Here is a 16,049-nt window from a genome sequence, read left to right as displayed (position 1 = left end):
AGTTTCTGGGGATAGTGAGTCTCCTCTGTTTTGCTGTCGTTTAGGGTTCTTGGCACCAGGAAAGCATTATGGTGTGTGCTTATTATTATTGTTGTTTGTGTTTGTCTAGGGTGCCGTGTATGTCTACTATGGTTCCCAGCAAGGGAGGCTGGCTTCTTCCCCTAACGTCACCATCTCCTGCAAGGTATGCCTCCATCTCCGCCTCCGCCTCACTCAGCTGCCGTCTGGGGCCTCTGGGGCTGACGGGTTCTGCTTTCCTGCTTACCTCCTAAGGACACCTACTGTAACCTGGGCTGGACCCTCCTGGCAGCAGATGTGGATGGAGATGGCCAGCCCGACCTGGTGATCAGCTCGCCCTTCGCACCTGGCGGAGGGAAGCAGCGAGGGATGGTGGCTGCCTTTTATTCACACCCCAGGCAGAGGGACCAAGGTAGAGGCTGCGGGGGGGTGGGGGAGTGGGGGATGGGGCGCAGGGCCCAGCTTGACTGTGGCTGCCCTGGTATCTCCTGCATATGGGTCTGTGTCCTTTTCCTGGAATGTGCTATCAGGTCCCTTGCTAAGAGCCAGGCTCTCATGCTGACAGGTACTGGCAAGAGATGGGGAAAGAATCGCCAATGAGGGCAGGTGAGATGTCTCAGTGGGTAAGGGGCTTGCTGCTAAGCCTGACAACCTGAGTTTGATCTCCAGAATCCATAGAGTGGAGGGAGAGACCTAACTCCTTAAAAACTGCTCTTTGACCTCCACATGCATGCCATGGCATGTGGGTAGTCGAACACACACACACACACACACACACACACACACACACACACACACACGTTTAAAAAATAATGCTCATTGAGTATACAAGAAGTCACAAAGGGGACAAGAGGTTATTCTTTTTAAAGAAAAGCCATAATTTAAAAAATTGATTCTTGGGGACTTTCACATCTTGTGACACCCCAATCCCGCTCATTTCCCAGTCTCTCCATATCTGCCCCTCACCCCTGTAGCATCTCCCCCAAAAGAAAATTTTTTAAAAATTAATTAAAAATAAAACAAAGCCAGCCAGCCAGCAAGCAAGCAAACAAAAAACTCACTTCACTCCTGCCTTTCCCGCCTCTCCAACTCCTCTTCATCCATCTCAGTGGCACTGGGCGCTGTGGCGTGTCGAGAATGGGGCCTTTTTGTCTACTCAGCTTTACTTGCAAGTGTTCATTGTGTGAGTTGTGGGTCAGGTTCAAGGCCTCTGGCTTCTGGTACACCATCAATGCTCGGCCCTCACCAAGACTCCTCTCAGATTTCCTGCTGTTGCCCCATCATGGAGAGCCTGTGGCTGTGGTCACGCAGGGCCAATCTCTTCGTGCACTCAGAGATGGGGTAGATGCTGGGGTGTGCCAACTCAAAGCCCACATGGGTCTGGGTGAGAGCTGATTTGGTCAGTCCTGGCCTCCTCAGGGGAGGGGTGGAGCCAGCTCTTCTACGCCCATATCATCAGGGCCAGCTCTCCCATGCCTGTGGTAAGGAGTGGGGACATCTCTCCCAAGTGTGGTGGCCCTGACCTCGGCCATCCTTATGGCCTTTGGTGGCAACACGGGCCACAGACATCAACATAGCTGTAGTAGGACCACAGACCCAGATGTGGTCCATGGCTACAGCTCGGGGCCGGATGTCACCATGGCCCCCGTAGGGCAGTTCAGGTCACTCAGATCTGTATGGCCCTGGCTGCAGCCATGACCCTCAGACACCAACATGGCCTTGGGTGGTGGCCTCAACCCTGGGCATCCACACGGCCTTCGATGGCAACAGGAGCCATGGACATCAACACAGATAGATGGCTGGAGTACGGCCACAGGCCCAGACATGGCTCTTGGCCAAAGTTTGGGTCTGGGTGACACCATGGCCCAGGGTGGCAACACAGGCCACTCGGATCAGTATGGCCCCAGTGGAAGAGGTTATTCTTACAGCTGTAAAGAGTAAAATAAAATGCCATGAAGGCTGAGGCCAAAGTCATCCCAGTTGTCTCGCTGCCCTGAGAAAGACCTTTCTAAATAGCATCTTCACCCTTTGGAAATGAGCTCCAGAATCACACTTCTTGTCTGAAGAGTGACATCTACTTCTGATGCTGGTCCTGGGATCCATATATGACAAAAGGGTTCTGGCAAGGTCTCAGAAGGGTCCTGGTCCTCATGTGTTCATGAACAAGATGCAGCCTTTCAATTCCAAGTCCTCCCTCATACAGGGAATGGGTACCATTCAGTCAGCCATGTAGGGGTTTGTTTTTGTTTTAAGACGGGGTCTCATGCTACCCAGGCAAGTCTCAGACTGCATAGAGCCAAGGATGACCTTGAACTCTTGATCCTTCTGCCTCCACACCCCAAGTTCTGAGATTATATATGTTATCACCATGCCCATCACACACCTTGCTTTGTTTCTTTCATGTTCGTTTACTGGGACTGGGTGTCACTGATTGGTGATCGGTTGGTTGGTTGATGGAGACCGTTTTTCTTTAGAAACACTGACTGCAGAGGAAGCTGACTGGAAGGTGAACGGGGAGGAGGACTTCTCTTGGTTTGGATACTCCCTTCACGGGGTGACAGTGACAAACAGAACCCTGCTGCTGGTTGGGAGCCCAACCTGGAAGAATGTCAGCAGGTCAGTGTTGACAGCGGGGGTGGGGTGGGGTGTGGGGTGGGGGTATGGGTGTGTGGGGGGTGGTGGGGTGGTGGGGTGGGGTGTGGGGTGTGGGGGTGGGGGGTGGTGGTGGGGTGGGGGTGGGGGTGGTGGGGTGGTGGGGTGGGGTGTGGGGTGGGGGGGTGGGGGGGGGTGGGGGGGTGGGGTGGTGGTGGGGTGGGGTGTGGGGTGGGGCGGTTGGGGGTGGTGGGGGTGGGGGTGGGGTGGGGTGGGGGATGGGGAGACAACTGCACACAGGGGCAGGTGCCAGCCGCTGCGGCACCTCTTTAAGTGTGGGGTGTAAAGAAAGGGGTGAGTGGCTATTGTCCTTAGAAGGCCCCAGCTCTGGAGGGAGGCCACAGACTTTTCATCTGAGAGGCTGCAGCTGGTAAGCTCACTGGCTTGCGGGACCCACAGCAACACATTCCTCAGCACAGGGGTTTAAACACAGAAATATTTCATTTTACTGTCCTGGAAGCTGGAAATCCAAGATCCAAGTGTAGGCAGGGTTCTTCTGGAGCCTCCGTTTGGCTTATTTTTTTATTTTATTCTTGGTTTTTCAAGACAGAGTTTCTCTGTGTAGTTTTGATGCCTTTCCTGGAACTCGCTCTGTAGCCCAGGCTGGCCTCGAACTCACAGAGATCTGCCTGGCTCTGCCTCCCGAGTGCTGGGATTAAAGGCGTACGCCACTGCCGCCCGGCTCTCTTTGGCTTATATATAACGGGCTTCCCTCTGTCTTTACAGACTCATCTAACGAGACACAGCTCTCACCGCAAAGGAAATAAGAAATAGCTCAATTCTTTTTTAAAATCCTTGTGTAAAGGGCCCTCAGAGGCCAGAAGAGGGTGTTGGATCTCCTGGAACTGGAGTTACAGCCAGTTGTTAGCCACCATGTGGGTGCTGGGAATCGAACCCCAGTCCTCTGGAAGACCAGCCAGGGCTCTTAGACAGCTGAGCCATCTCTCCGCCCCAGAAATAGTTTATTCTTGAGCCAAACAGGAGTGACTGTATAGCACACGAACACAGAATCAGGTTGCTCAAATAACATGTTTCAATGAAGAAATGATTTCTTGAAATTATTTTAGTTATAGAACAAAAGAAAGAAATAAAAGTACCCCTCCCCCCCCACCGCCCAAATACATTGGTGGAAACAACAGTTAGGTGGGTTACAGAACCACAAGGACTCCATGCTATGGCTCCAGAGGCTTCTGAGCCTCTGGGTTGGGGGAAGATAGTTGTCTATGACGCTCAAAGGGTTTTACCTGAGAGTCACGGAGATGCTAGGTCAGAAGTGGGCAGTGACTGGCAGCTATTAAGGGAACTAAAGATAGCCAAAGGCAACTTGGCTCTGGATCTGCAGCATTACAGCACTCAGGAAGCAAATCAATCATTTCTGCCCTGGGAATGTCACATCCCTCCGGGTTGTCTGTGTACTAATCTGTTTTTATAAGGACTAAGTCATATTTGATTATGGCTGTCTCCAGTGTTCCCCTTTTCATGTGGTGACCCTTTTAAAGACACTGTCTCCAATACAGTCTGATTCTGACGTATTGGCAGTCAGGACTTCCACATAGGGACACTAGCAATGAGGTGGGCAGTGAGTGGGATTCGACCACTGGTCGTAGGCATCCCTGCTTTTGCTGTAGTGGGGAGGTAGAGGGTGCATGTGAGACCTCCATGTTGGTGAGATGAACTTCATAGGCGCCAGTGTAGTCCAGGATCACAGGACAGAGCCCAAGGGATGCATGATGGGGTGAGACTTAGCTTCTTCCCTGGACACTTAATCCTCGGGCTCTGCCTCCTGCACCTGCCACTGGCATTGTGTTCTCCCCAGGTCGGCACGCTCAAGCCACAGGAACCACGAGAAAAACAGCCTGGGAAGGGTGTACGGCTACTTCCCACCAAACTCCCAGAGTGCCATCACCATCTCAGGAGATAAGGTACCGCCGTCTCCCTCTCAAAGACGTGCTGCAGGTAGCTTGGTTGGTGAGTGATGGATGATCAATTGTTCTTTGCAGGCAGTGGGAAAGCTGGGCACCTCCCTGTCAAGTGGCCATGTGAGGCTGAACGGGACCCTAACACAAGTGCTGCTGGTCGGAGCCCCCACCCGAGGTAGGTCACCACACGCTGCTGGTTTTTTTTTTTTTTTTTTTTTTTTTTTTTTTTTTGTTGTTGTTGTTTCTTTTGTTTTCTTGAGACAGGGTTTCTCTGTGTAGCTTTGCACCTTTCCTGGAACTCGCTTTGTAGACCAGGCTAGCCTGGAACTCACAGAGATCCACCTGCCTCTGCCTCCCGAGTGCTGGGACTAAAGGCGTGCGCCACCACCACCTGGCCATGCTGCTGTTTTTATCAGTTGTTCTATTACCAATAAAGACTCGGGAGTCAGATATTGGGCGAACACCTAGTAGATCAAAGATATGGTGGAGGAGTGACCAGATGACCTTCTCTCCACACTTCCCAGACCGAAAGTGTGGAGAGAATCTCCAAGTCCTTCCCTACTCTTTGCTGTGCCTCTCTATCCCTATCCTGGGTCCTCCGTATTCCCTATGACTAATTCTTGTCAACTGGTCAGTGGCTCCGCCCCCTGACTAGCGGTTAACTTTAAGAACAGTCTTGGGGCATCACAGGGCAGTCAAATATCCTGCAGCAACATGCCATAAGGCTCTTTGACCACATTGCCTTAGCAGAAAGTCAAGGGAACTTGCCAGGCCCAAGTGGACTTAAATATTTCCTTTTTAAAAATCACAAGTAGCAAGTTGTGTACCTTTGGGGTAGTTATTTAACCTTTCTGAACTCCTGTATCGTCATCTGTAAAATATAGTATTTATTTCAAAACCGTTGAAAATGATGCATGAAAGTGTGTCTAAAGCTCCCACACTACTGACCCCAGAGCTAGGGAAGAGCTGCTTTGTTTTGTTTCTGCTCTTGTTATTGAGGTGCTATTTAGCCCAGGCTCCCCAAAAAATTTGAATTGACTTTGCTGGTTCTCACTCCTGTGGGCCAAGTAGAGGCAGGAGGTCAGGAGTTCAAGGCAAGCCTCTGCTACATAGTGACTTTGAGAGTACCCTGGGCTACATGACAGTGTCTCAACCAACAAACACACCTAAAACTCGTGGGATAGACAGATGATCCGTGGTTAAGAGCCGGTGTGTAGATGTAACCAACAGTCTTATTAAATAAGAAACACAGAACCAATGTAAAAGAAAAAGCCGAGAGATCAGAGCTCAGAGCTAAAATCTCACCCTTCCTCCTGTGGTGTCCCAGCTTCCCGAAAGAGAGCTATATCCTGTCTGTCTGTCTTTTTATAGTATTTTGTTCTGTCTTCTCATTGGTTGTAAACCCAAACACGTGACTGCCTCGTCACTGTCTGAATGTACAGCCCCCCAGGTCTTAAAGGCGTATGTCTCTAATGCTGGCTGTATCCCTGAACACACAGAGATCTATGGGATTAAAGGCGTGTGCCACCACCGCCACACTCTTGCTGTGGCTCTAATAGCTCTGACCCCCGGGTAACTTTATTTATTAACATACAATCAAAATCACATTTCAGTACAATTAGAATACCACCACACCAGTGCGCTCTGGTTCCCAGCACACGCCATGCGGCTCACAATTGCCACCTTCTGGCTCCTGCAGGCACTCACTCATGCACACAAGATACACACACACACAGAATAAGTATTTAAAAGGCTTAACTTGTATTTAAACTATTTTAAATTATTTTTATTATTTTATTTCAGGTTTAGCGTAATCAAATCCTTTAATAATGCTGGCCACTTGAAGTGTGTAGGGGTTGGGGGTGGGATAGAAGATCCACCAGCAATTTCCTTATGTTCCTTTTTTGTTTGTTCCTTTGTTTGTTTGTTTTTTCGAGACAGGATTTCTCTATATGGCTTTGCACCTTTCCTGGTACTCACTCTGTAGACCAGGCTGGCCTCGAACTCACAGAGAGCTGCCTGGCTCTGCCTCCTGAGTGCTGGGATTAAAGGCATGCACCACCGCTGCCTGGCTGTAATTTTCATTCTTAATTAAAAAAATGTATTTATATCTTATTGTGAGCATATTCTTTGTCAAATATTCTTCAAAAATATGATTGCTCTTGCATATATTGCGTTTTTCTCACTTGTACCTGCCACTGTCCTGTGAGGGAAACAGTCAGGTGTCACTTTGACATTGTTCTGGAGGAGGGGCTGGGCCTCAGCCATAGAAACCAGAGCTGGGGAAATGATGGGCTACTTTTCTCACGCACTGGGCACCTCAGGGAGATTCCCAGACTAGAGGAGCCAGTCTTCCCCGAGACCTTCCCTGCACAGTGCCAGACAGTCATTTCCGAATGATCGCTTACTCTAAGAGGGGAAGAGACTTGAGGGGCAAGCGTGCATCCGGTAAAGACTTGGCTGCATGGTCACTGCGCGGGTGGGGACAGGACGATGTGAGGACATGCTGTAGAGAGCACTGCAGAGATGCCTCTCTGTCCTCTTCTTAGGAAGTCATTTACAAACGCTCCAGGCACACATTGCTCTTTTTTTTTTTTTTTTTTTTTAAATTTATTTAACTTTATTTTATGTGCATTGGTATAAAGGTGTCAGACCCCCTGGAACTGGAGTTACAGACAGTTGTGAGCTGCCATGTGGGTGCTGGGAATTAAATCCAGGTCCTCTGGAAGAACAGCCAGTGCTCTTAACCACTGAGCCATCTCTCCAGCCCCTCATTTTATTTTTCTTGTGATTCTATTGTATGCCGAGAGTTAAAGGTTCCCAGACTTTTCTGGTAAATTGCTCTTAGGAAGAAATACAATAAAGGCTGGGTGGTGGTGGCACACGCCTTCAATCCCAGCACTTGGGAGGCAGAGCCAGGAACATCTCTGTGAGTTTAAGGCCAGCCTGGTCTACAGAGTGAGATCCAGGAAAGTCATCAAAACTACACAGAGAAACTCTGTCTCAACAAAACAGAACAAAACAAACAAACAAAAGAAATACAATAGAAAGCGAAAAATTCTCATTGTAGGTGATGCACACCTATAATCGCAGAGCTTGGGAGGGGCAGGAGGATCAGGAGGTCAAGGTCAAGGTCATCTTCAGCTAGATAGTTTGAGGTTGGCCTGTCTCAAAGGAAATAAAAAAGGAAGGTAGGAAAAGATGACAAGCTGGTCTGGTAGACAATAATGTACTTGAGTGGTGGAGCGGATCATAGGAGCTGTGTGATGGGATCACCAAGCTGCCTGCATGTACCTCACATCTTTCAACCGGCTGGAGCAAACCACCCCAGGAAACACTCACTGTCCTGTGTCCCCTGAAAGTGCACGTGCCTGAGGGATAAATGGGATACTGGTGGATCCCACCTTTATACTCTTACGACACTAGGAGACGCTGTGGCTTGTTTCAGATGACGTGTCTAAAATGGCATTCCTAACCATGACCCTGCACCAGGGCGGAGCCACTCGGATGTACGAGCTAGCCCTGGAGAAGACACAGCCTGCTCTGCTCAGCACCTTCAGTGGAGACCGGCGCTTTTCTCGGTTTGGTAGCGTTCTACACCTGACTGACCTGGATGATGATGGCTTAGGTAAGGTGGGAATAGTGTCTTACCTAAAGTCACTCCCTTCATACCCAGTGGACCTGTGTCCCAGGTAGATGGCCACGGTTCTGCCCTCTGATTGACAGTCCAGTGGCCCAAGGGCAATTTTTTTTTTTTAAGTACAAAGTCTCACATAGTCCAGGTGTGCTTCCAGCTCCTCATGTAGTCAAGGCTATTTTTCGATTACCGATCCTCCTGCCTTCATCTCCCAAGTGCTGGCACTTCATGAGTATGCCACAGCTGGGTTCAAGGTCTTCTGATAGATCTGAACTTGGATGCTCAAGAACAGTCTGCATTCCCTAAAGACTTGGCGGGAGAGTCACCAGGTCCATCATTGATGGATGACGAAGGGGGAACATAGGCCTCTACCTGATTTTGGAGGAAGCCATGCAGACTGAAGGTCGTGCTGATGACTTGTGGGAGGTTGGCTCAGGATCCAGCAGGCTAATGCCTCCGCCCACTTGTGGTTTACAGATGAAATCATCATGGCTGCCCCCCTGAGGATAACAGATGTTACTTCTGGACTGCTAGGGGGAGAAGACGGGCGAGTTTACATTTATAATGGCAAGCACACCACCCTCGGTGACATGACAGGCAAATGCAAATCCTGGATGACTCCATGTCCAGAGGAGAAGGTAAAGGTGGTCTATGGATTCCACTCCATGAGGGAGGTCCAGATGTGGCTCACTCATCTGCCAGGGGTGTGCCGCCTAGCTTCCCATGTGCTTACAGCTGTGCTGGACCTCTGGAGCTGGAGCCCAGTTGGACTTGTTCACAGCTGGCCATGGCCTGACTAGGTACCCAGGGAATGTGGGACTAAAAGCAGGTTCTGGCCACTGGAGTCTCACTAAAACCTACAGCCTTTGGTTTCTTGTTCATTGCTTTGTGTTACTCCTTTTTCTGATGGCTTTCCTATGTTTCCAAGCATTTAGCTTTCTATTATTGTTATTATCTTTCTGAAATTTAAAAATTAAGGTGTAGTGGCACATGCCTTTGATCCCAGCACCTAGGAGGTAGAGGCAGTTGGATCTCTGAATTTGAGGCCAGCATGGTTTCCTGTCAGGGCTACAAAGTGAGACCCTATCTCAAAAATAAACCAAAAAAAAAAAAATTATTTTTTAAATTGCAAAATGAATTAAAGTTTAGTATGTAGAAGAATGTAGAAATTAGAGAAACACAAGCAAAAGCATTAAAACGAACCTACTTAGACTTCTGTTCTACAGCACTCTCCTGTTAGCCTGAGTACATATTCTAGTATTTTCTACACTTTGAAATGTGACTGTTGTGGGGGCTGGGGCTGAACCTAAACAGCAGGGTCTTCCTATGTAGACATGTCTGGCCTGGAACTTGTGGTAGTGCCCCTGCCTCGGCTTCACTGGTGCAGAGATTACAGGCTAGCGGTACTTTGTCCTACTGAGTGTACACACAATAAACACCCTGTGTGGCCGAATCCACCTCAAAGCTGTGAAGCTGCTTTGATGCCAGTGACAGAGAGCCTGAAGGACAGAGAGTTTCTGTTCAAGTCACACAGCAAATGGCAGCCAGGCGGGACCTGAGCTAAGACCCATTTCTCAAACTTGTTAACCAATGTGATCACATCATGTGTGATTGTTTTCAATTTTTAACTTGATTTTTTTTTTTTAAAGTAGAAGTCCAGGCTGGCCTCAAACTCCTGATCTTCCCGCCTCTCCCTCCCAAGTGCTGATTTTCATCAAACAGTACGCATGTTGAGCATCCCCAGTTTGAAATCTGAGATGCTGCAAAAGCTTAGGCTTCCTGAGAGCTGACATGTTACGAGTGGAAATTGTACAATAGAGGGCTGGTCTTATGTATAAAGTCATTAGCACACTGTACAGAACTGTCAGGCTATGGGTGTAAGATATTTCCTCTGTTTAGTCTCAGGCCCATCTCTGGAGATCTCACTATGTATCTGTAGATACTCTAGAATCAGAAAGATCCCAAATCCAAACTTCCAGGCCCAGGCATTCTGGATAAGGAGTATTCATTATATGTCGAGACCATTGCTGGGCCAGTGAGGTGGTTCAGTGGGTAACGGAGCCTGCTGCCAAGCCTGAGGGCCTACAACCCACATGGTAGGAGGGAACCTACTCTCAAAAGTTGCCCTCTGACCTCCACATGCATGCCCTGGCACATGTGTATGCACAAAACCAAAAACTAGATAGCACCTTATGGGAAAAAAGTTCACATTGTTCTAGAGGGGTATGGGGTATCGTGGTAATCCTGTAATCCTAGCACCCCAGGGGGAGAGGCAGGAGGATTAGGAAGCCTGGATTACAGGGAGCCTGCTGAGATGGGGTGGGGCAGGGTTCTGTTATCTGCCAACTATTTTATATTGGAATAAATCCATTTAACTGACCTTCCTGAAGTGGTAATCATTAGTCACTTTGGCTGATTCTATTATAATTCCCATATAAATGATTTCATACAATGGCTTATGTTTTAGGATCTAAGCTCCTATAAATGGAATTTCTAGGGTTTAAGGGCATGCATACTTGTAAGGAGAATCTGGAAACACTGAAATGTGAGCCTGAGGCAGTCAGATGGCTCTTAATGAACAGTGATCACAGTCATGCTAACAGGCTCCTCCCTGCTCTCTTTTTTTCCAGGCACAGTATGTATTGATTTCTCCTGAGGTAAGTAGTCCACCTCCAAAGTCTGATCACCCCCCCCCCCAACCCCCAGCTCCTTGTACTTACTTCAATTGCTGAACAACCATGCTGTGTGTGTTTTACAGGCAGGTTCAAGGTTTGGGAGCTCGCTGGTCTCTGTGAGGTCCAAGCAAAGGGTGAGTAAAGGACCCGTGCTTTCACCAGATCTGATAATCTCACTTCTTCAGTTTTAGGGGAAAAAAGTAACACTTAAACTCACCCCTACTTCTCAGTGCCTCCCTTCACTCCTACTCTACAGTGTGTAGCCTGTGGGCCAACTATATCTGACTTTAAAATATGGCTGTCATATTTAAATAGTGGAAAAAAGAGAATTTTTCCTGACATGGCATTTTTACAAAGTTCCAATTTCAGGGTCCATGATTCAAGGGTGTTCAAGAGCCTGGCACTTCACACATGCTCACCCGTTCCTGATCTGGCTGTGGCTGTTAACATTGCAACTGCAGCTGAGTTCTCCTCCAGCCTCAGATAGCACCTGGCCCTTCATTACCTTTGCTGATTGTCGCCCTCTATGACAGCCTCTGTTAATTAAGATTCTGCTGTCTTTGTCCAGACTGCTGGGTTTTTTAAATGTTTGTTCTCTGTGTGCTACATGTATGTTTATGTGCCACAGTACACTTACTTGTGGTACTCAGGACCACATGAGAACTTTGGTTCTCTTCTCCCACCATGCGGGTCCCACAGACTGAATGAAGGGTGGCAGGCTGGACAGCAAGCACCTTGACTTGATGAGCAACATCCTGGGCTGCCCTGTCCAGTCTTTAAATGAGTCTAGACAGACACACATGCCACCATGGCTGCATTTTTATGCACCTTCACTTCTTATCAAATAAGCACACAGCACCATTTACTCCTTCCCAGAGTCACACAATATTTTATTCTCTGGACATTCCATAATTCAGTTCAATTGCATTCCCATACTTACATTATTTCCATTTTTAAAAACTATTACAGACAATGCTGTTTTGAGCATTCTTATAACTGTATTTTTTTTACATAATTGTGCAAATATCCTTGTGAGAAACACAGCAGTGGGACTGCTAGAGGATACATACATTTAACATTACATTTTAATAAATATAGAATTAAGAAACTCACCTTAATATATAACTCTACAGAGCCAGGTGTGGTAGGTAGCTCATGCCTGTAATCCCAGCACAGGAGAAGCTGAGGTAGGAGTCTGAGGCCAGGCTAGCCTGGGTTAGAATGAGACCCTGCCTCAAAACAAAGAAACCAAACTAAACCACTAAATGGTTCATTCACTTCAGGATTTGGTGTCACAGCATTGTGTTAGGTTATAAAATACAGAGACGAGACAGTCACTGCTCTGGAAGACACACAGGGAAGGCAGGTCCGTGAGACTGGCATAGGACTACAGGCAGAATGAGCAGGATTCCTAAGTGTTGGAAGACAGCAGCAGTCTGGGAAGGCTTGGGAGGTGCTGGGATGCAGGGCCTGCTTGAGACTCATGGTGAAACTGCCCTCTGCTGGCCAAGTGTTCTCGCTGACACAGCAAGGCTGATGAATAGGGTTAGCTACTAGAAACAGCAATTACTAAACTTATGGGAGGATTCTCCAGAGGATACACGGGGCTTTCATTTACAATTTTATGCATCTTCAAAAAAATTAAGACATTATCAAGAACACCGACCAAGGGCAGTGGTGATAAAGGCCAGATGAAAGTACTTCACAGTTAATTCTGGTCTGTGCATCTCTCCAAATTAGCCTAATTGCGGTTCACCTGTATCAGTACTGACATCCCTCCCTTTCCTGACTCACCCTGAGACAGGGCATTAAGGCTCAGTGAGCATAAAACATCAGAGTGGCCTGTCCCTGAGTCCTGAGTTAGGACTCTCAAGACAGGTTTCCTTGTGGGATTGGCAGTCTGGAGACATACCTAAGGAACAAACACTGCCACTTTCTCTGTGCTTTCTTAAGACTGCCCATGTCACGTGGTGAGCCTCAGCAGAACCTTTAACTGTGGTGCCTCCCTGGGCAGCTGAGAGGTAGATGGAACAGTGAGACATGGCCTTGTCTCCCGCTCACAGTGGAGGTGAAGGACAAAAAGCAGCCAAGACCTTTGACATCGACGTACAATGACCCAGGGCTAAAGACAGTGGCTGTCTGTGCTGGCTAGGTCTAGGAGGCCTTGCAGAACCTATGGGCCTTGAGGGAGCATGTGAGATGGTTAGACTAGGGAGATGGTGGGCAGCCAGGAAGGGTTAACTTTAGAGAGGCGCACGCTTTGCCCAGGAAATGGAGACTTAGAATATAGCCAAAGTAAAAGCACAAAGATTGTCTCTTTTGCCAACACTGGGGTATTAGGATGTACCAGGAAGAGCTCCACCTAGAATTTGACGCATGGTAAGGGCTCAGTACATTGCTGCCATTATCATCGTTCTGGGATTGTGTTAAAATGAAACCAACAAGATCAATGGCATATCCTGCTTCATCTAAAATGCTAGCCGCCAGCATGACCAGCCACACTTCACTTACCAGTAATGATTTAAAGTAACTTTTGGCAACTCTCCCAAATCAAATTTAACCGCAAACTGTGAAGATTTTGCCTTTACTAAAATGTTTCACAACCTGCAGCAGATTTTGAAAAAAATTCTGGAAGACCGGCCTGAAAACATTAGGCAGCAGGGATGCTGTGTGAATGTAGCCCCTTGCAAGTCCTTACCACTCCAGATGCATGGTCTACATCGTACCACATGAGGTTCTGGAATAAGCACGCACTCGTGTATTTCCTGTTGTTTGTTTGTTTGTTTGTAATTACAAGAGGCAGAGGCTGGGGTCAACTTCCACAACTGTGGTTTTCAGAACTTACAAATCAAGAAAGTGGTGTCTGAGCAAAGGGAGAGGCCTAAGTTGGAGCTATGGGGGGGTCTGGCCAGCATCACTTTCCTAGGCATCTCCAGAGCACGGCAGGTCTGCTTCAGGGTGGGGATTTGTCAGGAATGCTGTCTCTGTTGTATCTTCTACAGAACCAAGTAGTTGTCGCTGCTGGAAGAAGTTCTTGGGGAGCCCGGCTCTCCGGGGCACTTCATGTCTACAGCCTCGGCTCAGACTGAAGAGGTCACTCCACTCTCCTATTCCACCCCCTCCTCTCTTGGCCCAAGTCAGCTCCAGGGTGGACAAAGCATCCCTCCAGTGGAGCTGTAGCGAAACCCGACAGAGGTGGGGCTCCTGGGACAGACATACTGACAGCCAAGTTACCTGGAAATATGGCCAGCTGTGTGTGGACACGGGATGATGGGGAGCGGCGGGCACTTTGCATCTTCTAAAAAACGCTTTTGCATCTTCTCTGAGCTTCCTGCCTGTGCTTGGGACTGTAACAATTCATGCTTCCTCCTCTTCTGTTTAAATACACGTCTCTCCCTTGCCTAGAAAGGGTGCAGTTAGCTCTCAACACAGTCTCTAAATCCTTGTTAGTGGTGGCTGGTCCTATTTGGATCTTAAATGTGCCTCAAAATTCCCATGTTGAAGGCTTGCCCCCAGCTGAAGGAGGGTGGAGACTTTGGAGTGGGACCTTGTCGGGGGAAGTTATGCCATTGGGGTGTATCAGGACCCCAAGTCCTTCCTTCCTTGTCTGTTTCCCAGCTGCCATGCAATGAACAGCTCTCCTCTGCCATGCTGTACTGCTTCTCCCCCAGCCCCAAAGCAGCAGGGTAAAGTACCCTGGAGCTAACATGGCTGCAACTGTGAGCCCAAATAAACATTTCCTCTTCAGAAGCTGTTTCTCGTGGGCATTTTGTCATGCCGACGGCACAGGACACAGTGAAAACACCGTGGGGAGGAGAGAGAACGGATGGGGCACGGGGCCCACACCCTGGCCCCTCCTCAGTGACCATTTAGAAGGAGCACCACAGAAACCAAAGTTCCACGAGCCACCTCGTGCGTGCCTCACAGGTCTGTGGAGCTGGCTGTTTCACCAGTGTGGTTAAGTCTCACAAGAGGGGGACATGGGGGGGGACGTTGCTGTGCTAAGCTGCCAGCGCCATCAACAGAGCAGGAAGGAGTGTGGCCTGAGCCCAGGGTGACTGTAAGGGACCAGTGGGGAACCCAGTGGCAGGTGGGCTGTGGCTTTGCCTGTTCTTGGCCCATTCTTTAGGGTGGATTCTGTGCTCCATCCCCAGGCTGGCTTCAGGAGAAATTCACCACCAGCACTTAGATCTGCTAACAGTGACTGGCTGGTTCTGTGTCAGCCAAGGGAGACACTGTTCCTCCTGACCCTGGGAAATGATATCAAAAGCAGAAGGAAATGGGTGACAATACCAACCAGAGAGAAAACCTTCTGCAGAGGATGAGGAAGAGTCCAACAGAGGAAGGACTCCATTGAGACGACCCACAGGGAGAAAGGGGACAGTTCACACTCACCCCAGAAGGCACCGCTCATGCTCCAGGATGGCGTTTTGAGTGTGCGCGATACAGCCCAAGACACGGCAGGAGGAGAACACAGGGACATTTGGTTTTGCTTGGCTAGTAACTGGCAGTTCAACCTATCTGAAGAACACTACCAGCAGAAGGGTTATTGTTTTGTCACTGTGATAGCCAATCAGCAAACGTGAACAGCAGGGCTAAACCCAGGGCCCTGTGCACACCAGGCATGGGCTTCCCCAACCCTGAGCTGATGCTCTGGCCCAAAGTGCCAGTGCTTTTGCTCTACCTGATGAGAGCTGGCCACAGAATTTGTCTTTGGCTCAATGTCTGAACATAGCAGATAGCAGGCTCCGGGTAAAGGGAGCCGAAAGCTTATGGAGATGGGACATCTTCAAGCTGAAGGACTGTACCACTGACAGGTCTAACATGGTGACATTGTAGCACACTGACTCTTCTGTGAGAAGCAGGTCAGTGCTGTACCACTTTTGAAGGTCAACCTATGAAGAATACTGACCTGATATAGAGGAAACATTAGCACACGACAGTCTGAATATTATCCTCAACAGGTGGATTAAAATTTCCTTTCACCAAGCATTAACTGAGGTTCTAAGAAACAGCCCCACAATGCTTAGAAACTCAAGTGGAGGTAACGAAAACAACACTAACTGATTCAACTGTTTAGCGTGGTGATCTTTACCAAGACACCAACAGACATTTATATACTGGTTTTCTAGCTCTCTCTCTGTACAT

The 16,049-nt window shown here is 48.6% G+C and overlaps 1 protein-coding gene across 2 annotated transcripts in view; it reads left to right on the top strand.

Moving 5' to 3' along the window:
* The window catches only part of Gpld1 (glycosylphosphatidylinositol specific phospholipase D1), a 52,074-nt gene extending 37,422 nt beyond the window's left edge, over positions 1 to 14,652 (top strand). For both annotated transcript variants that reach the window (XM_028880763.2, XM_037205863.1), the window contains 10 exons: positions 110 to 184; positions 274 to 430; positions 2,493 to 2,634; positions 4,487 to 4,592; positions 4,671 to 4,764; positions 8,038 to 8,217; positions 8,704 to 8,864; positions 10,857 to 10,883; positions 10,985 to 11,035; positions 13,904 to 14,652. In XM_028880763.2, coding sequence (XP_028736596.1) covers positions 110 to 184; positions 274 to 430; positions 2,493 to 2,634; positions 4,487 to 4,592; positions 4,671 to 4,764; positions 8,038 to 8,217; positions 8,704 to 8,864; positions 10,857 to 10,883; positions 10,985 to 11,035; positions 13,904 to 13,990 — 1,080 coding nt within the window. In that variant the 3' untranslated portion in view covers positions 13,991 to 14,652. The remainder of the gene's footprint in view (positions 1 to 109; positions 185 to 273; positions 431 to 2,492; positions 2,635 to 4,486; positions 4,593 to 4,670; positions 4,765 to 8,037; positions 8,218 to 8,703; positions 8,865 to 10,856; positions 10,884 to 10,984; positions 11,036 to 13,903) is intronic.
* Positions 14,653 to 16,049: the final 1,397 nt, after the last annotated feature.

The sequence above is a fragment of the Peromyscus leucopus genome, chromosome 5, assembly GCF_004664715.2.
Source record: "Peromyscus leucopus breed LL Stock chromosome 5, UCI_PerLeu_2.1, whole genome shotgun sequence".
In the NCBI taxonomy this organism is placed as follows: Eukaryota; Metazoa; Chordata; class Mammalia; order Rodentia; family Cricetidae; genus Peromyscus; species Peromyscus leucopus.
This window is presented reverse-complemented; position numbering and strand designations above follow the sequence as displayed.